Below are 22341 nucleotides of genomic sequence, written 5' to 3'. Positions count from 1 at the left end.
GTCAACGTTCTTTCAGCCTAATTCCCAAGAGTGGAGCCTCTGCTTGACTCAGAGGAAGATGGAACTAAGTCAGTTCTTCAAGTCCCATTTCATTGGGTCTAAAGACGGAAGTTCTTACAGTCAGTGCTGCAGGGTCTGGGTGGTGTGAGGAGCTCCTGGTCTGCACACTGCTGGAACCGACCTTTCTTATCCCGCCAGCAAGTTGCTGTGGATGCTGATTAGCTTGGGAAGGTCCTGGGGCTATTTGGAGAAATAAAAATTTTCTTTTCTTTTCTTTTTTAAAATGTGCTGTTGCTTAAGAGATTCCAAATATTGAAATGTTAAGGTCAGCTTTTACATTGTACTGTTATTTCTGGAATATTTTCACCTAAAAGCCTGACCGAATCAAGGTTATTATTTCCCTAGGGTTCTGGAGGAAAATCTGAAGAAACTGAGGGTACCGATTAAGCCTTTTCCATCCCTCTGGTAGACTAGGAAATCTTGTTTTCAATGATTTCTATATAAAGCTCATTTTTTAAAAAAGATTTGATTTACTTATTTTAGAGGAAAAGGGAGAGAGAGAGAGAATCTGAAGCAGACACTACTTGAGCATGGAGCCCGATGTGGGACTCGATCTCATGACCCTGAGATCAGGACCCTGAGATCGTGACCTGAGCGGAAAACCAAGAATCCCCGCTTAATTGACTGAGCCACCCAGGTGCCCCTAAGGCTCATTCTTATAGGATGATTTTCCTGACAGTGAAATTTGTTCTCATTTAGACAGAAAAGGGCAAAGTTTAAGTAGATTTTACAATTTAGCAAAATAAAAAAACAAACAAAAATGGAGGGAGAAGAAGAGGGAACTAGCAGGTAAGAAGAAAAAAATAGATTCTTCAGACTGGCAAGGATATACTCAGTCTCGAGGCAAATCCAGGTAAGATCCCAGAGTTAAGTGTTTCAGAGATGCCACCCGCAACTTATGTAGGAGGCGGTGTATACAGTAGGCAGCTTGGGACCATGGGAAAAGTGGGTCGCAATTGCTTGTGATCGAAGGGCAAAGAAACAACCACATTTGGATAGAATTGTTGAAGTACAGTTCTGTTGACTGGTGGCTTCAGGGAGCGTCTTATTTTTCCAAAATCACTCCTGGGACTGAGAAAGCTGCTCAGTTACTGACCCCATCTTATAGATGTGGGAACAGCGGAGGACAGAAAATAAATTCCCCGTTCAGAGGCAGTCACTGCTGGTGTTTACAGACACCTTCACTGTTTTCCCCAGCTTCGGCTGGTCCGAGGCGAGACAGCACCGTGCTCAGGGCTCTTATATAAACTCCTTCTAGTCTCCATCCCCCGCCCCTTCCCCAATGAAAAAGGGGAAAAGTTATTAAAAAATCTGATTTGCTTTAATAGAACTTCGTTATGGATGACTCTCTTACTCAACCCCTTCCTTTTAAAAGTTACCAGATTAGCTGGTAGTGTTCTCTCCTGACTTTATTTCACAGACGTCTATTTAAAATGCTGCTGGAGTAATTTTGACAGATCATAGTGTTCTGTTTCTGGTGCTATGTTTACTTTTGTTCCAAGACCCACGGTGATGCATGTGCGGTAAGTGATTTGTGCTGAACCAGTCTCTGACTTTATTCCTTTTCTCACACGTCTATAAGATCCTTGAGTGGAATGGGACTGGTCCCTGTATCCTTGCAACTCACAGCACAATTGAAGCCACCGTGTCAGTTCTGGGACTTTCATATTTATGATTTGGGGATGATTAGAAAACTTTCTAGCCAAAAATTCCTTCTCTTGTAGCATATTTCCTCTTATTCGCCCAGTCAATAAGCTGGGTCTCCACTCAGAATTTATCAACCAGGTGGGGTCTCTGGTTCGCACAAAAAAATCATGTTCTTTTGGTATAAAACTCCAAAGAGAAAGCAGGAAAAAGAATAGAAAAAAAGGATACATTGATGCCTTTGGACCAAGAAGTCCTGTTGTGTTGTCTTAAAATTTTTATTCAAGGACTGTAACTTCAAATGTACAATATAAATAAATCTCTATTTTTATGTGTGGCCATGCATTGCTCCTTATACATTCCTGAATGATGAAGAAAATGGATCGCAGGTTACAGATACGAACACTATTGCTCCTACAATGACCGAGAAGTAACATTCCTGACCTTTTACGGCCTGTGAAGATTTTACTGATGTTCACCTAAGTGTCATGGGATCTATCATTCTACAAGCAGAGGAATGTGATTTGAGCTCGAGTTTTAGATAGTAACCAACCCAGCCCACTAACAAGTGTTGGGTACAACAGAGAAGAGGGGCCAGAACAAACCACCAGACTCAGGACATAGACTCTGTGGGCAGAGGAAGGAGCAGAGCTGGGGAACGGTGCCACCTTTCCTGGGCGGCAAGAAAGGCAAGCACGGACATTTTGCAAAATAATTAGAGGGAAGCAAAGCCTTGAAAATAATAAAGAATTGGTATTATGACTTTGAGAAAGTGTGTAAACAAACACTAGAAACATTCTGAAATTTCTTAAGGGTGACCTCTCATTGCAAACTATTTTGGGACAAGAGTGTTATAAGACAAGTAGAGTCATAACAGGACCTAAAAAAGGTAAACCTAAGTTCTATCAAAGTAGATACTACTTCCTTTGCCAATAAACTAATGTGTTTTCACCAATCCCCCAGCAGGGAGATTAGAATTTAATGTGTAATTTTATGTCATTGTATTGAATTGTATCACAAAAGCATATAGTAGGGCGCCTACTAGTGGTAATGTTTGAGTTAGTTCTATTATTCAGTAATAAAATCCCCCAAAACCATTGTATATTCACTGAGGCCAGCATCCCTTAGAAAAGGAAGTATTGATGCTATGGAATCATTACGGGTAGCCCTCTGAGAAAACTGGCATAGGTCACCTTAGAGAATCTCATTTGGGGAATAAATCCCCCTGGAGTCACTGAAGGTAGCCTTGGTTGGAGAGCAGCTACAGAACCCCCAGGGGTTATTAGGAATATCTTTCCTTAAGAGGATCAGCACATAACCCTACAGTCACTCTAGAGAAAGTGAGTGAAATCAGACCCATAGGGGCTAAGATATGCAAAACAAAAGATACTTACCACTTACCTATGGTTCTCCATGGAAGATGGAAAAGGGGATGTTGTTTGAACCCACCACATGAATGCCAGGATTACTCGGAACCAAGCATTCTTTGGTTTTCCAGGGTTTGGGTGATGGTTGTTGTCTATGAAGATGAGTGCAGGGGTCTGCAACCAAGGCACGAGGCCCAGGGAGGCTGACACTGAAGGAGTGGGATCGCTCCTTCACAAGAAACAAGGCACGAGTCCATGGGGAGGGGGCCACTGTGTGAGCATGGGAGTGGGCCTAGCCCTTTCTGCACTGCCTAAGCCTGTCCATTCGTACAGGTCAGGGGCAGGTGTGGGGAAAGCCTCAAGAGGGAGATAACGAACTTGCTGCTTATGTGGCAGGTTGTTGCTCTAACAATTAGCTGGAAAAATAAGAGACCTGAGGGTATTTGTACCCTGGGCTTACAGGCTATGTATATGCATAACGTTTTCATTAAATGGCATGATGTCTGCTTTTTCCAATTAGCCTTTTTATTTTCTTTTAAGGTCCTCCAATAGGAATCTCTCCACGCATTGGGATAAATAAATATCTGAATTATGGATATTTTCTGATGACTGTAGTCAGTACTTTGGGAGGAAAAACTAGGTAAGGACCTTCTTATAGAATATTCTCTTATAAAGCATTTATTTATTTTCTCCATCCATTGGTAAATGTTGTATGTTACGTTCATATCTAAAACAAATAATGAGTCCATGTTTCATAGGAATTACATGTGACAGTTGCATAACATGAAATCATTCTGTATGGACGGCTGGCGTATTTTGATTATGAGGCAGTAAAGGATGAGACTTCATAATATCAAAAAAGACACACTTAAGATATTTTCCTCCCCATTTTCTTTTCAAGAAAATTTTCACAGTAAAGAAATAAGAGTGAAAAGCACCACCTTTTCTCATTCATTTTAGAATTTCCTTGCAGGAAGAGATAGAGTGACCAATAAGTAAGCCTCATAACTATGGTCCTTGCAGCAGGGGTGGCCAGAGCTGCAGCTCGGGTTTGGGTACAGACTGAAAACATCAGGGACACCAAGCATTCATGGTACCAAAGTAGGTGGCAGAGAGGCCACCTGGGAGGCCTAGGCATGCAGGGTGCTGCCATGGCCTTCGGTATCAAGTGAAGCTGGGAATCATCCTCCTGCTTCACTGCTCCTTTTGATGCCAATAAAAACAGATTCCAGGCTCTTCTCCAGATCTCGTCTTCTCCAGATCTTCTCCTGCAGTCTGTCTAAAGTAGCCCTTGAGTAATTGCACCCAGATGGTACAGTCTTTTCCCTCCTGAATGTTCAGGGACAGAAGCTTTGCTCTGTTTTCACCTCTGCATTTAACCCCATCCAAAGAGAACATTTCAGGAGGAGGAGTATAACTATCCCTATGATCCATTTCCTCCCCAAGAGAACCTCGGATGAATCACACTGAACCTTGTCTCCATCCATGAACATTGTATGACAATTCCATTACCCCCATGGTTCCCTCTCCAATAAACCCTCAGCTCATAGTCTAGATGAAGCCGCAGAGTCGCTACTAGTAGCCCTTTCTTTCTCCTTTCTTTCTTTCTTTCTTTCTTTCTTTCTTTCTTTCTTTCTTTCTTTCTTCCTTCCTTCCTTCCTTCCTTCCTTCCTTCCTTCCTTCCTTTCTTCCTTCCTTCCTTCCTTTTCTGTCCAGTTCAGTGAAGACTCAGAGGTAGGTGCCTTGAAAGTTAGCTAGGGATCTCCAAATATGGCAGTTTTTTCTTTCTCCACAGAAGCACCATTTCAGCAGATGTTCCTACCACTTAGAATCACCTCATGCAATTCACTCAGTTCTTCCTTAAAAAAAAAATACTCTTGACAGAAGTTGGCGTGTGTGTGTGTTTCTGTGTGTGTGTGTTGCTACATGCTTGCATATGGAACAGTGTCCCTTTCGGGATGTAAGAGAAATTACTGAAAAAGTAATGCACAGAATTAGTGTGTACACAAGTAGAATTTGCTTTTTGTAAGTCAGCAAGGTGTTTCTCAAAATTTCTTAGCAAATTAATCCTTAAAAACTGGTTGATTTGTTCAAGTGACAGAAATGTAACACCAGTAAGCTTAGGCGTGTGTGACTTTGGCAGAGGTACATATGGGTTTCATGTGTCCAAGGTGCCAGGGAACTGAATCCTGCAAGGATTCCTCTTTAATTCCACAGAATGAGCTTTATTCACTAAGACCACACTGCAAACCTACTCTAGCTAGAGTTCATCTCACAGCATAGCCACTAAGGAAGGACAGAGGATCCTTCTTTCCCATCCCAAATTAAAAAATTCTAGGGTGGGGTTTTGCTTACGTTAGTCTGAGTCAGGTTTTCCTCCCTACATTCCCTGCAATGCCTCTCTCTCTTTCTGTGTCAAACACTGTGCATTCTTCTAGTCTCAACTCCTCCAAAATGGCTGCACCAAGTTCCTGCGGCCTTCCACAATCTCTCTCCCTTCTGAATTTATATAAAGCCTATATTCCCCACCCCCAACCCCTGCAAAAAATTCATCCCTTTCACTTTTAACTTTTGTTCTATGCATGTTTTTTTAATCTTCCTAACTTACAACTCCATTAAGACCAAGACTAGATCTTGTGAAATTGTTTAATACTCCCGTCCCATCATTTATCACATTACCTGACCCTTGGTGGGTGCTTGGTATATGCCTTTGACTACAATGTGATTGAACGGTTCTACCAGTTGTGGAGAGTTCATGCAGGAAAGGGAATTTCAGTGGGAACTTGCTGAGACAGTAGAGGATTGAGTTTAGGATTTTTAAAGATGGAGGGAGTGTATTATGAAGCTGTCCCACATTGACTTCCATGAAGGTAATGGGTGAAAAATCACTGCCCCCAAATCCTAAACAGAAGCCTGTTACACAGAGAATCACAAGACGAGGCATTAGCTTAGTACTTAGACAACCGGGTTGGAATCCCACTCCATCCACACCAGCTGCATGATCTTAAGCTTAACATTTATCCCCTATAAATCCTGCTTTCCTCTTCTGTAAAATGTAGATGTTCTGAGGAGTAAATGAGATTGTTCATTCACTTAGCACAGTGCTTGGAGTATAGTGCAGCTTGATATATATTTGTTATTATTATTATTATCATATGTTGTCTTTTTTCCACAACTTGTGTGAGAGATATTTGAGGACTTGAAGAGGCTGTGATGGTGTTCTCCAAGAGTTAACAAGAGTCAGAAAAGGTACACTTCTCCTAGGAGGTCAAAATGAATCCTAAGTAGCCACTCATGTGTAGGGGAGTCCTAAAGAAATGAAACCTTCCCACCCTCCCAATCTCAGCCCCCTCCCCCAGTTGAGTCCACACAGTTGAGACAACACTGTTGTGGTGGGCATCTACTATTTTGTTCACTTAGAACAGTAACTCCCTCTTAGTAGAAGATAAACTCTAAGCATGTGGTCCTAATGGAGGCTGCCATCTTACTTACATAGCCACCTGAGACACCTGCCGAATGACCCAGGGGTGGCCACATGATGCAGCTAAACCAATCACATCACCATACACTCTGCAGTCACAGCAGAAAGAGAGAGAGGCATTGCAGAGAATGTAGGGAGGTAGGGGTGAGGAGGAAGTGTTTGTGAAAAAGTGACAAGAATGGTCTGACTAACATAGAAAACAGAGCTCGGGAAGTAGCCTCTGGGAATGAGGGTGGGTTGGTAAAATGAGGAGCCGATGATGGAGGTTGCTGAAACTAGTCAAAGGGCCTTAAGTTTGTGTAAAAAACTATTACAAGATTTCGAATAGTGAAGTGATATAATGAAAAGATATCTTTAAAAGAAGGGTGTGGCAGTGGTACAGAGGGTCCTTGGGAGTCGGTAGGGTGGGGCGGAGGGCAAGAAAGACCAATAATGGGGAACATTCCTTTCAGCTTGGTGGGAAGAATTATATGTGTGGTAACTGTGTGCTGAGTGTGTGGGGAACGTAGAAGAGACAGATTTCAGGATTTTTTCCTTATGATTCAATGCAGACTTCGGAATTATAAAATAATATAAATTTTTAGAAAGTTAGAAGTTCGAATGAAAAAGTTATATACTTCTAAAAATTACCCATTTCATCAATATCTATTTACACACAGTAGTGATGATTTTAAAAATTCCTTCCTGAGATGGTGTTATATCACCTTTCTCATTCTTAATGTGTATTTGTGTTTTCTCGCTTTTTTCTTAACAGATTTTCCAAAACTCTTGGCTTAATAAATTCTAATTTTTGTTTTGCTTTTCAATTAGTTCCTACTTTTATTATTAGAATTTTCCCTTCTTCATTTTGGCTTATTTTGCTTATTATCTTTTTTTTTAATTTGACTCCATTATTTGACTATTTATAAATGTATTCAAGACTGCACGTTTTCTTATGGGTTTTGCTTTGAACAAATCCACAGATTTTTATATGTAGTGTTATCATTAGTGTTAATTTTTAATGACCTGCAGCTTTGACTTTTAGTTCTTTGAACTGGAAATTATTTAGAATACCATAAGTGGTTAATTCCCTTCCTAGTCATTTATTGACTATCTTTTAATTATTAATTTCTAGCTTTATTGCATTGTGTTCAGAGGATATAGGTTTTATGAATCTTTCCTATTGCTTCTTTGAGTCATAATACATGTTCATGTTTTGGTAAATATTCTGTAGCTATATATATATATATATATATATATATATATATATATATACATATATATATATATATATATATATATACATATATATATATATATATATATCAAGGTTATTTTTCATCTCCCTCTTTCTCTTTCTCTTTCTCTCTCTGAGAAATAGATGTTAAAATATCCCATGCTTAGCCTATTGTCAAATTATTCTTATATTTCCAACAAATTCTGCTTTATCATTTTCTGATGCAATCCTGTTTTTGAATAAAAGTGGACTCATTCATGAGTTCGTCCATTTATGAATTCAACAAATCACTATTGAGAATCTTCCGGATCCCAAGTGGAGCTCTTTGTCTAAGACAACGAACAAGACAGACTCCATCCCTGATTTGTGAAATGTGCAGCCTCGTAGAGAAGGTGACATGACCAAACTGGGTGATTGCCACTAAGCCTGGAGGATGTGTGACAGGAGAAGTACAGGGAGCCACGGGAGGTTAAGCAGGTGATTATACCTGAATCAGGGTGCTAGGAAGGACCTCCCTAAAGAGGTAACATTAATAGACACATTTTAGGATCTGAAAGCAGACAGCATCAGTCAGGGTTCCAGCAGGAAACTTATACACACAAAAATTGCAAAATGTGAGGAGAGTTTAACGAGGCACCAGTTATAAAAGTATAAGCAGGGTATAGGAAACACATAAGGGATAGTGCTATAGTCTGGGAAGAGGATCAGTCCAGGCCTTAAATGGACCAGAGAGAGTGATTACTGGAGTCTGGAGCTAGAGAGGCTGTTTGGACAGACGTCTTAAAGAGCTGACCTTACGATAGAGGGTCAATGTCAGTCTATGTGAATCTCACAAGGAAGATGGTGGGGGACTAGATATCCTGACCTTATGCTTCCCTTCCCCCTTCTCTCTGCAGGTGCTCCCCTTGGGCCCAGACCAACTAAAGAGCAGCAGACAAGAGAGCCCCATTGATGCAGTCCCTACAGGTTAGCCAGCTGGGGTGCAGAGTAGGCTGGAGAGGGGGATGAAGAGAAAACCTGGAAGGGCAAACAGGCGATATGAAACCCACAGTCCAATGTGGGGGAAGCTGAGAAGTGGAAGATGAGGCCAGAGAAAGAAGCCCAGAGCAAGGAAGGTTTGTGAACCTTAGTGATGATTTTAGATTTTGTCCTGCAGGCAATGGGTAGTCATTGGTTAATTTTTAGCAGGAGTGAAATGATCACATTTGTGTGTTTATACAATAATTGGCTATACTGAAGAAAATACCTTGGAGGGAATGATGATTTCCTTCACTGTGATGAGGACTCTGGAGGAGGAGGACCTATAAACCGGTGAGATGATGAGCTTAATTTGGGGCCTATTGAGGTTGGAGCATCTGGACTAGAAGGGTCTCAGCTACAGACACCGATTTGTCTGTATAGACCAGCCAATAGGTGTTTGGGGTTTAGGAGTTGATGAGATGGCCTAGAATCTGTGTGTAGTGTAGGGGCAGAACATTTTCCCTTCCAGGTGCTTTGGCTGGCCTAATCATTAAATTTATAAGACAGATTAATAGGAGAAAGGCAAATTGAAGCCAGTGTGTATGGGAGCCTCAGAGATGGGAGACTCAAGGGCAAGTGCAGCAGTTGCGGCTTACGTGCCATCCTGAGCTAAAGGGATGGGGGCGCAGAGCTTTAACAGGAGAAGGGGCGGGCATTCACAGGATGATACGAAGAGCAGATGTTTCGAAATTCGATGTTTGCCCTGCCATAGAAATAGGTTTTTCAAGATAAGAAGTTGTCTCTGGTAATTCCTCTCCTTCTGTACCAGGCCCCCTATCTGAATTCTTTTAGGTAGTTTAAGGGAGAAGGTAAAAGTTTTTCTTAAGTCTCCTGGATCTTGATTGACTTCAGCTCAAAATAATCCACACACTACTGTGACACGTTCGAAGTGGCATATTTTGCTCCCCTTCAGTAGTGGGATTAGGAACCCCACAATTCAAGAAACTGGTAGAGAAGGTACAGCCTTCAAAGGAAGAAGAAAGTAGGGATGGCTAGGAAGGTAGGAGAAAAGCCTGGAGAATTTTGAGAAATCATGCTTTTGAATTATTTAATGAGCAGTGTACTCCTAATATGTCCTCGCTGAGTCAGGGTGGGCTTCTGTATCCAGGATATCAGGATAACATGAGCGAGGTCATTTCAAGCATGAGACAACGGCATGCTGACATCTGGTAGACTTTCTTCATCTCCAGGAGTAACTCTGGCCTAGAATTCTGAAACCCTTTAAGGAATATATGAATTTGAGTTTTCTTCTTGCAAAATTTCCATGTCTGCTGATTCTGCTTTTGTGCAGCTGGTGTTCAAAGCCAGAAAGTGCCATGCGATTGTAGAGAAAGGTATATATACTGTCTGCGGGATTTGACATTCTTACTGTAAATGAATCATCTACTTTTGTTGACCTTCGTTGCTAAATTCAGACTACTGAAAAATAATTAGGAATGTTTCAAGACATTTTTCTTTAATCTTTAAATGTCAGGATATCAAATTAAATTTTTTAAAAAAGGCCAGCTACCTTCCCATCCAACCTAGATGTATATGGAACCAAGACTTTATAGTTTAGGTATTAGGAAGTAATTATCTGATTCAGAACTAGAATGGCCTTAAATGTGCTAAAAAATAAAAGAGTGAGCCTCTGTCCAAGTTTTAGTAAAGTTCTTGGTGAGAGAACATTAATAATAAAAATAGCTGATTCCGTGGGTGCTTACAGGGAAAAAGATATAAATGTACAGACAGCAAAATAAAGTATTGGTAGAGTTGATACAACAATTCGAGGTTAATTTTTCTTCCAGGCTATGAACTCATAACACCTCTTCTATTCCTGTGGGTTAACCTCCAATACACAGGAGTATAAACCATATGAGCCTTTCTCAGTTATGGATTGCTAGGTAAATACGCTGTGACAACAAGGTTCCGTTCCCCAAGAGTGTCAGGTAAGTTCTTACTGGAAAATGTTCTTGCATGATAGAGAAAAAGAGATCTAGCAATCATCATTTTTTTCCACCCAAGAGGGGACAACTTCCTCTTTCACAATGTTATTAACGAATGACCATGGCATTTAAAACTGCTTTTCCCAAGATAAAGATACATGTGTGTTTTGTTTTGAGGAGGCAGATTATGCACTGAGACTGATTTGCTTTGCCAGCAATCTATTTAATAGAGGTCCACTGTGGGAATTTCACATGCCAAGAGTGTGCAGGAAAATATTTCTTAATAAACCAATAAATAATATACTCCAAACCAATGATCAATTAATCACCCTATTGTTCCAGGCGAGGGGAAATGAAAGGGATAAAGTCCCTATTTAGTTAAGCGTATGTTTATAGGAGTTGGTACTTGGGAGAGGTGGCCTAGCCAGCCAAGAGCTGATGTCCAGCTGCGAGCCCCAAAGTAAAAGTCTCCTGTTGCTAGAGCATGTTGCTAGGGAATGACAGAGTTGGTGTTGAGGGACAAGATGATCTTCCTGGGGCCGCCGTATGGCTTTCCCCATGGCTGGTAAATGAGTCTTTACTTTGGCAGAAGTTAATTGCCCCAAGGCTTTCAGAGACCTCTTTAGAACAGCAGAGTCCCCTTGCCCAGACTGAACACTCTCAGAGACCCCTCACAAACTCTTGGTAATTATATATATGTTTTTAAAGATTCTATTTATTATTTATTTGAGAGAGGGAGTGTGAGAGAGAGAGAGAGCATGAGCAGGCAGAGGGAGAGGGAGACGCAGACTCCCCGCTGAGCAGGGAGCCCAGTGTGGAGCTCCATCTGCGGACCCTGAGATCATGACCTGTCATGACTTCATCATGAACTAATGGAGTAAAACCACTTCACGTAAGTCACGAACAAATGGATTTGAAATCCTACCAAACCAATACGCACAGTGTCAGTGTACAGAATGACCTGTGTCATGCAAGGGCTCAGCCCTATTGTTTTCCTACTCATCAGTAGCTAGTCTTTCAATCCAGAAATGTCAAACAGATTTTAGGAAATTGATCAGATTTATTGAAACTTAAGACTCTTTCCTTTCAATTTCCTGTGGATTTTCCTCAAACCTCATTACTGAATGAAGGCTTACTGAGAATGAGTCAGTAATATTGAGAGCAGTCTAATGCAGTGATCGTCAAACTAAGGAACAGAGATGTATTTTAAGGGAATCAACTTCTAGACCCTCAACTTCTCCGTGTATGCTTTTCTAAAAACGATCTGCCTGAGAACTTGACTGTGTCTCTCACTTCACAACTGGGCTTCTCCAACTTTACACAAGAAGGACTCTTTCTTTGCAGTGTTGTTCTGCAGTTTGAGAATCTCAGGGGCATTAAGGAAAGGAGTACTTTTTGTGTGTGTCGGGGAAACCTCCTTCAATCAAATAATTATAGATCCCTGTCATTTTATTAAGAAATGCATTTTCAAAGACATTTTTGTCTTTTATGTTAAAAATCTTTTTTAAATTCTAGTATATTTAAGTAGTTTTCATCAAACGTGCATTATTAATCATTGTATTTACAATTCAACGGAGGAAAAAATAACTATTAGAGCATTATGGTCTAATGCTATGGTCTTAATTTAGAGCATTAAATTTAAAAAATTTCAATCTCATACATGTTTTTGTTGCAGAAATTTTGAGTCAATAAAAGGCTTTTAATGAAAAATATATTATAGTCAATCTGCAGAAGTTGAATGGAAATATGATTTTGAGGAAAGAAAGGAGCAATATAAAATATTCAATTGTTAACGAAGAGTTTGTTCGTGAATTTTAATTGGATGTTTATGGGTAGCAAATCACTTCCGTGTTAAGATTTCATCGCATATATTTAAAAGCTATTATATGACTTTATTTGAAAATGTCAATATTTATAATACAGGGAAATTTATAACCTCCACGAGTATTTAAACATTTAAAGTAATGATAAAATATTTTAGAAGTCATCTTAAAAATGTGTGGTTGTGTAGTTTCCCAAAGTTTGACTGCCATTAATCTAATGTTCTGGTTGGCCTACAGACAGGAACATGCTTTGATGGCATGCAGAATTACCGTCAATGGATATTGATGTAGGAAAGACGGTAAGGGTTCCAGACCGACAGCCAAGAAAGAATTCTTGAGACATCTTTGGTGCAAAAAGGTGGTTTTATTAAAGCACAGGGACAGGACCTGTGGGCGGAAAGAGCTGCACTGGGCTCATGAGCAGGGGCCCACGATATACTTTCAAGTTGGGAGGGGGTTAGGGATAGTGTAAGTCTCAAAGGAATTTTGGAAGCAAGGTTTCCAGGACCTTGAGGGGGCTAGCTATTGTTGGGAAAAGGTCATTTATTACGTCTAATAAAACCCTAGTCATGAGACCCTTCAGATGTATATTGGTGGCTGGTGATTGCCAACACGTGTCTTGGGTGGTTCAGAGAAAAAGGAAATTTCTAAAGGAATTTTTATATGTTAAAACAGACTTACAGGATCCTGTAGTCAGGGGTCAGGATAGCATAGCCTTTTGGTCTTAGCAAAGTATTAACATTGAGGCAGTTGCGTCCCTAGAGGAATGTCACTCGGCCTGTTTCAAGGACTTGTCAGTGGGCTGTAGGTAGTAAAGAAATGTAATAATTTCTCTTCTGCCTTTGTTTCCCACGTCAGATATGTATGTGTAATCCGTTAGCCCTTCCTTAAATTTGTATCTTCTACAGACTGGTGGAAAACATCATGGAAATTCATGCAACTTCTTGAATGTTTCTCCTTTAATGTGAATCTGAATGAAGTAAGACAGAACAAGGGACTTTTAGATCTGACGGCACTCATCCTTCTCAATTTGCAGACATTCTGTGCAAGAAACGATCAAGCTGTCATTCTGAGATACTGTCTCTGTAGTATCTAAGGTTATCTGCCTTAGCCTCCCCATGAAGCAGAAAGTGTTTCCTCCTGCCATGAGACCATAACTTCTGCTTAAAATGACTGATGCCTGGTATTGCAGAGAATAAAGAAGCCAAAGAGAAGTGTCGACCTAAGACCAAGAGCCCAAGTGTAGAGGAGAGTGCATTAAAGCTCCATGCTGCCTGCTGACTTTTTTGTTTACCACCAACGCAGGTGACAAGTGGTAGCAAAGCACATTAGTAAGAAGCAGATTATCCATCGGGATTAATTTATGCAATCTCCATTCCTAAAGGTTCTACTTTGGCCAAGTTCTTAAGCAAAGACTAAGATTAATATAGACACATGTCATATTTGTGACTTATAATAAGAAATATATATTTGGTCTTTGTCCCCATTTTTTGGCACAGAGCGCCTAAAACTCTTGGAATTTCATTTGGTGAACAGGATAGACGGGTCTTTGGTTATGTTAATGAGGCGACTTTAGGAGAGCACCTAAAGATGGGGGCTGGTGGCTGCGGAGGAGCCAATCACAGGATAGACCTTTTAATTCAAAGAGTAAATGGGTGACAGGCTAAGGGGTCCCCATCAGGACTCTGTTCTAACATTATGACTCTCTCCTCCCAACCTGTGTCCGTTCTGATATTCATACCAAATCCAAACAGGTTACTAGGTATTAGGCTAAAAGTTTTTAATATCATCCCTGCCTGGAAGGAAACACCGATGTGGGAAATGAAAGCAAAAGAACAATTATTAAATTTCCTTACTACTTACAGCTCATTGACAAGTCCTTGAAACAGGCAGAGTGACCTTCCTCTAGGGACTTAGCTGCCTCAAAGTTAATACTTCGCTGAGGGCAAAAGGCAAAATCTTAACCCAACCCCCAGGATCCTGTAAGTCTATTTTAACACAGGAAAATTCCTTTGGAAACTTCCTTTATCTCTGCCCTCCAAGGTATGTGTTGATAATCATCCTCCAAGCATATGACCAACCCATATACATATGAAGAGTCTCGTGGTTGAGTTTTTACTAAACAGTAATAAATGACCTTTCCTAGCAATAGCTAGCCCGCTCAGCATCCTGGAAACCTTGTTTCCAAAATACCTGGGATGTTTGCACTGTCCATAACCCCCTCTCAACTCAAAAGTATAAAATGGGCCGCTCCTCATGACCCCAGTGCAGCTCTTTCTGCCCATGAGTCCTGTCCCTGTCCTTTCACAGAACCACCTTTTTCAAGATGATTCCAGAATTCCTTCTTGGCTGTTGGCTTTGAGCCCTAACATCTTTCCTACATCAAACACAATATGTACAATATCATACTGATGTGGTTTTGGAATATAGGTGAGGTTCAGTGGGGTGGAGTCCAGAGCCAACGACCAAGAAAGAATTCTTTTTTTTTTAAATGTTTTTTTATTATATTATGTTAGTCACCATACAGTACATCACCAGTTTCAGATGCAAAGCTCGATGCTTCATTAGTTGAGCATAACACCCAGTGCACCATGCAATATGTGCCCTCCTTACTACCCATCACCAGTCTATCCCATTCCTCCACCCCCCTCCCCTCTGAAACCCTCAGTTTGTTTCTCAGAGTCCATAGTCTCTCATGCTTCATTCCCCCTTCTGATTACCCCCCCTTCAAGAAAGAATTCTTGAGACGTCTTTGGTGCAAAATGGTGGTTTATTAAAGCACGGGGACAGGACCCATGGGCAGAAAGAGCTGCTGCCCCTGCTTGTGAGGGGTGGCTGATGATAGACTACGGGGTTGGGGGAGGTAAGGAAACAGGGAGGTTGAGAAAGTACTTTCATATGTTAAAGAAGACTCACAGGATACCGGAGGCGTTGCCATTGTCAAGTTCACTTGTTAGAGGGTTGTTTTTCCCTCCAGCAAGACGTTAGCATTAAGATGGTTGGGGGGAATGAAACATGAGAGACTATGGACTATGAGAAACAAACTGAGGGCTACAGAGGGGAGGGGGGTGGGGGAATGGGATAGACCGGTGATGTGTAGTAAGGAGGGCACATATTGCATGGTGCACTGGGTGTTATACACAACTAATGAATCATCGAGCCTTACATCGAAAACCGGGGATGTACTGTATGGTGACTAACATAATATAATAAAAAATCATTATTAAAAAAGAAAAAAAATAAAAATAAATAAAAAATAATAAAAATAATAAAAAAAATAAGATGGTTGGGGGCTTCCTGGAGGAACATCATGTATCCCACCCAGGAGTGGGGGTTGGGAGGTTGCGGGGTGTCAGCTTATGCTTTGTCTTCAGCCAGCCTTCTGCTCCCTCATCAGTACTATAACACATAGTTTACTAGGTGAGAGAAAGCTGACGCAGGATAATGAAGAAACATGAAGAAAAGATTTTTAAGGTTTGAATTAAGGATATTGAGATAGGGAGACTATCCTGGAACACCTGGGGGAGACCAATGTACTCACAAGGGTCTTTGTAAAAGTGAAGCAGGAGTGTCAAGCAGAGGTCAAAATGATGCGACTGCTGGTTTTGAAGACAGAAAACAGCCATGAGCCAGGAGTGTGGCAGCCTCTGGAAGTGAGAAAAAGCTCGAGGGTTCCCCTCCCCTCCCCCACTCTACCCTGAGACTCCAGAAGGAATGCAAGAGTCAACACCCTGATTTTAGTTCAGTGTGACTTCTGACATCGAGAAGATGAGAAGATAAATGTCTATTGTTCAAGCCCCTAAATGTGTGGTTATTTGTTTTAGCCGCAGTACAAACTGAGCACAGCAGGCTAGAAGTCTGAGGCTGCGGTGACTGTTTCTGGCATGAGCTGGCCAAAGCCTACTTCCGAATAAAGCCAAAACAAGGAAGAGCCAGTGAGAGGCGAGTTCTGAGTGACATCATCGGGGCATTTGGATCCAGACTTCTTGAAGCCTGGGTTTTTCCATTTTTGTAGCCAACAAGTTTTTTGTGTTTTGCTTCAGTGACTTTGACTTGGCTCTTTCTTCCTTGTAAACAGATTTGTGTACAAATATTTTTCTTTACTATCTCAATTTTTCTTCTAATCGCCCTGGTTTGGTAGCAATATACTTATGCTCACCTGCAAAAGTGACTGATTGAGTAGACTAAGGTGTATCCCAAAGATGTAAACCTTTATAGCCACAGGAACTCATGCAGTGGAAAAACTGTTTATTTATATGGGAAAGTATTCAAGAATACATTAGGTTTTCACTAGAGGAAAAAATCGGAAAGCAGTGTTCACAGCAACACCCTGTCATATGAAAAACAGTTCAAAAAGTTAAAAAAGGGTTTTCCTATGATAATTTGGAAAGGTTAAAAGAGTTTTTTGACTACATTCTTCATTGAGGGACACAACCTGACTCTTGGAAAGCTTAGTAACACCTGTGCCCCAAACTGTTTTTAAACTTAAAATGCTATTGAAAAATATACTGGAGAAGTTTAGAATATTGAAAATTCCCCAGTCAAATAATTATAAGCTAGTATTAAGGCACGAACTCTCTATGTAAAAACGCAATCATGGTAATGCTGTTAATTTGACTTTTAACCTCACCGACAAAGATAAATGAAATTAGGTAGTATGCAATTACGACCTAGAAGAAGTGAGAACGGATTACAAGTGTAGGCACATTGTAGCACTATTATCATGCATTTCTTTCTTTCTCATAATCCATCTATGTATCTATTAAATTAATAAGATTGAGAGGCTGTAGCATTTGCCATTCTCTGGGGAGGCAGAGGGTCCAATGATTAATGAGCCATACACAATGTGTGATTCTAGGCAAGTTAGCCTCTTTGAGGTTTAATTTCTTCATACAAAATAGGGTTATCAGTAATACCCACAGCATAGTTTTGTTGAAACTACTAATTGAAATAATTCATATTCTGCACCTATCAGAATGTGGAGCACATAGACATAGGCAGTAAGTATTAGCTACTACTAATATTATTATTATTATCATCAATATAGTATTGTCAATAACTATTCAATATTGATAGTAATAATACTATTATTAACCATAGTAATTTTCTGTATAGCATGTAGTCTCTGTTTCCTCTGAGTTAGCCCAGAATCAACTTTTATTTTATCCTGTTTAATGAGGAAATGAGGAAAATGCCATCAATTAATTAACTTCATTCAAAAAAAGTAAAAAAAAAATCATATCTGTGAATTAAGGAATGTTGTAGGTACTGTTGCTGTTGAAATGAATAAAACTCAGTCTCTGATAGCTAAAGCTTGTGCTTCCGTGGGGGTACAGTAAAAAAATACAGGTTTAAGTCCTATAAAGTATTAGGTTTGCCACATTAGGTGTGTGTCCCTAGATGACTATTAATTAATTCAACCGAGAGGAGCTCTGTGAAGGCCCTGGCAGCAACGAGGGAAAGAAGACACAAACTTTCCAGCACCCGGGTGACTCAGTCGGTTAAGCGTCTGCCTTCGGCTCATGTCAAGATCCTGGGGTCCTGGGATCGAGCCCCACATCAGGCTCCCTGCTCAGCGGGGAGTCAGCTTCTCCCTCTGCCCCTCACCCCGCTTGTGCTTTCTCTCTTGGATCTCTGTCTCTCTCTCTCTCTCAAATAAATAAATAAAATCTTAAAAAAAAAAAAAAAGGAAGAAGCACACCTTGATATGACTTGACAACTAGCCTAAATCTGTAAATCTTGGTGACTACTTGGACCTCAGGGCTACAGGAGAGGGTAAACTCGAATGGCCCAGAGTTATCTGACTTGTGTGAGACGTGATACTTTCACTGAGTTTCCAGGCGTGTGAGCCAAGGCTGGGCTGTGGTGTTCTGGCAGTTGAGACCGGAAGGAGTGTGATTAGAGTAAGTGGTCAGAGTGGATGGAATTTGGGGAACACGGGAGCCCTCGGGCTCCAGCATGTGAAACTAAAGGGTGGTGTTCCAGACGACTCCAAGTTGTTCAACGGGACTATGAGTGGGGTGCCGAGCGATGGGGCCCTGGCCTAAGGCAGCCAGTAGAGACGCTCTCAAGACCATGGAGAAGGCACAAGAAATCCCAAAGTTCCTCTGCATGCCACCAGCTCTGGCCCCAGTTTCAGTCTGGGTACTGAGTGCCTCATGCTAGGACTGATAACTAAGGGGTGACAAGGCATTCCTGTGAATGCTTGGTGCTAGTTGTTATTCAGCAATCTGACTTTGGCTCCCCTTGGCCTCTCCCAGCTCTAGTAACTTCCGCCGCTCCTTCTAAACACACCTCCATCCTCAGCTCCAGAACGCACTCAGTGGACTGAATGTTTCAGCCGTGGAGTGAGTATCTTATCCAATTCTCTCCCACTCACTCAAGCTGGGCGGATGGAATCAAGTACTCTGCGGGGGTCTTAATAGTAAACGCTATGCCTTGAGGGAATTACAGACATAAAAAGAAATGCTGGCATTACTTTTTCCATCCTACTGGGGTTTTTTTCCTTTAGCAAAAGCAAGATGGACTCCTCTCCAAGTCCAGACCCCCCCCCCACACACACACAATGTCTCAGGGCATGTGGGATGGTGACTGTGGTGATTTGGGACTTGGTTCTTCTAAATGGTCCACTTCCTCCCGCGTGGCCTCATCAGAGGCAGTGATAGCATTACCAGAGGTTAACCTTTTCGTAAGCGTTTGCTGATGAGTGTTGGCAGCATGTGAAATTCTATTTGACAGTGGTTTGTTCTCTTTCCTCATTTTCTTAGGTGCATTTTCTTAGGACCAGTGGTGCATTAAAGACATTTAAGAAATACGGGGTGAAATTAGGTTCAAATCAGGGAGAATGGCTGATAGAGCAATTGGGAAACAATGAGATAGACATGATGTAGTTTTTCGCAGTTCTGTAATTAGAAAGAAAGAACGTGTTACACATGCAAAAGAATCAGATAGCCTCAGCTGGGAGGTGGAGGATGGAGAAATTCTCCAAACTCAGCAGCGGCAGGTTTTTTTACTGTGTGCCTGAATCCTGAGAGAGGCAGAGGAGTAAAAATAATGAAAAAAAAAAAAAGATTTGTGGGGAAAATAGGAAATTTAATTTCGGATAGGCTGCCTTTGGTATGATCCGATGTTCAGATGGATAGCAAAACGAGTAACATACACTGTGAAAAGGTTAAGGCATGATTCTAGAATGTAGCTGTGGCTCTAGATACGCGAGTCCCTGGATAGAATGTCTGACCTGTCCTGTGTAACACACTGGGCCATCGGGGTTGAATGAAGCCAGTGCCCGTGAAGGGGCTCTGCGAACCCTTAACACTCGTGTACGTTCATTATTTCTATGACTATTTTGAGAACTATGGCTTATGGACATCCTTTCTGCGTTTCCTTCAGTCCTATAGAATAGTATTTTTTTTCTCCGGAGAAGTCAATGATTTCCTCTCTATGTTCCTGGTAACCCCCCACCCCCCACCCCACCCCCACCTCCACACCTACACTGAGGTCTGAGGTTTCTGTAAGCCTCTCCCTGCTGCTCCTGTCACTGTGCCCTCAACGAGAGCACAGAAATACATCGCAGCATCCTCCAGCCAGGACTCTGAGATCCTGAGACTGAAGGATTTTTTTGCTTTCTGGAAGTCCACAGAGAAGCGATCCTTCATTGCATTCTCTTGCTTAAAAGCTTCTTGGTGAATAATGAGAATCAACTCCCCGCTGGGGGGCTGTTTGTACCAGAACAAATAATAATTACTGTCACTAGTGTCATACGTGCAATGCAGGGTCACAGTCTCTGCCTCCCACACAGACGTGTCTGGTTGAGTCTGAGTGACCTTCTGGGCTGTGTTGGAACCTGTGGGGAAGAGGAGAGGGTATCTCACACCAAGCAGATAAGTCAGGCAGACTCACAAGCTGATCCCATGCCCCAACCACCTTCCCTCTTGATCCGAACCCCAGGCAGCACGTATCAGCTTTCTGCCTTTCTATCCCTGGGCTCTGCGATGCTTATGTTCACGTGCTAGGATGCTCTCCTTCCCAGGACTGTTAGATCACACTATACACGAAGGCCCACACCTTCCTTACCAAGACAGGTGGACAGCATGACTGCCCACAGCAGGCTGACGAGCAGCATGCTGACAGCTCTCCCCTGTGGGGTGAAGAAGCGTCTCGAGCTCTGAGCTGGGCTCTCCCCTGCTCTTCAGAGCAGGAAATGATCTGGCAGGTGGGTGGCTGATTTTATCTCATGAAGGAAATTTTGCCTAATACGTTTAGGAATTTCAAGTGAAACTGTAAAATGTTTTCTGAGTTCTCCTATTCTGGGATGAAAATAAAGGAGAAGGGAGCTGGCAAATTTATTTCTGATGTGCCCCAATCTTGGAGAGGAGAATGGGACCTGGGGTGGCAGGCAGAAGTGGCAGGGTTTCCTTGGCAACAATGGCAAACTCTGTAATTTTTCTTTCTTTTCTTCAAAACCAAAAATGACACAACAAGAATGATAAATATGAACAATTAATTATGAGTGATAAGAATATTGCTGTTATATGAATGTATTCAATTTTTTATATTTCTACAATTTCTTCACAGAAAGAATGAGACAAAGATCGATGTTTGTAACTGAAAAGAGCACTGACCAGACTCAGAAGCACAACATGTCGTGTCTAACCATGCTCCTATTTTCCATGGATTCTTTAAAAAATAAGCCCTTGTTCGTGCTGTACCAGGAAACTCCACAACAATGACCAAGGGAGTTCTCACAGCACTGAGTCATCACACAACCCGTGTGAGGAATTGTCCTCCTCACGTTCCATCTTGAGGAAAAGTTGTGAACAAAGAACGTTTACAACGCTATACTATGATCCCTTAGAATTTTGCTTTTTCAAAGGAAGTGACTGAGATACTCATGTAATTCCAGTGTTGGAGTCCCCAAGCCCAAGTGTGAATGGGGTCCTGTCGCAGAGGAGGAAGTGTCTGAGGAGCTGGGTTCTCTGTGGTGCAGAGGTAGGTGGCTGAGTCCCTCCACTCAGAGACATGTGCAGGGAGTTATGACAACTGGGACCAGCCCTGAGTGAGGCTGTGAAAATCTCTTGTGCCCCCAAACTCAATTTGATAGCCATGGAAGTACTTTTTCTAGATCATCGTCATCCTTGTCCCCTGATTTGAATTCCTGTATTCTGGCTTTGGATCCCTGAAAGTCAGCTCCAAAACAAGGATTTGTGTATAAGCAGCTTATTTGCAGGTCATTCCAGGAAATGTTGGTAGGAAGTTAATCAGGGAAGGGAAGGAAGCCAATACAGGATGCTGTCAACAAGCTACTTGTGACAGTTGCCAGTTGCAGCTGATTCTAGCTAGTAACTCTGGAAGACAGCACAGAACGCTCTTTGGTGTCATTCCAAGTGAGGCATGAAGGAGCTGGAGAATTCATCTGTAAACTCATTGTCCATCCCTGAGGGAGGGCTGCTGTGAGGGCATTAACTCTGCAGCACACCTGGCTAGCCCTGCGCACTGGTCGCGTGTGTTCCCATGGCCAGAAGAGAGTCCTCGGAGTCGCCGCGTTTTTCACTGTGTAGGGGTGACTGTCAAGGGGATGTGAGTAGAACACCAACAACGTCTGTACAGCCCATCCCTCGCACTGCTGAGACCCACTTATGCTCTATGTCAAATCCACTCGGATCACCAGTTCCTTAAAAAAAAAAAAAAAAAGATTAACAGAAAGATCAATGAGACAAATTGTAATTGCAATAGTTGATTTCATGGCTGTAATTCATATTTATTATCTCTCTCGATCTACGTTCTATACCACTCAGTCTTGATCTTC

The 22341-nt window shown here is 41.7% G+C and overlaps 1 gene segment (V, D, J or C); it reads right to left on the bottom strand.

The window, feature by feature from the left end:
- Positions 1 to 20023: 20023 nt before the first annotated feature.
- Positions 20024 to 20691, bottom strand: LOC130543951 (T cell receptor alpha variable 38-1-like). The segment is given in 2 exon segments: positions 20024 to 20379; positions 20610 to 20691. Coding segments are annotated over 2 exon segments (405 nt in total).
- Positions 20692 to 22341: the final 1650 nt, after the last annotated feature.

The sequence above is a fragment of the Ursus arctos genome, unplaced genomic scaffold (assembly GCF_023065955.2).
Source record: "Ursus arctos isolate Adak ecotype North America unplaced genomic scaffold, UrsArc2.0 scaffold_17, whole genome shotgun sequence".
NCBI lineage: Eukaryota > Metazoa > Chordata > Mammalia > Carnivora > Ursidae > Ursus > Ursus arctos.
This window is presented reverse-complemented; position numbering and strand designations above follow the sequence as displayed.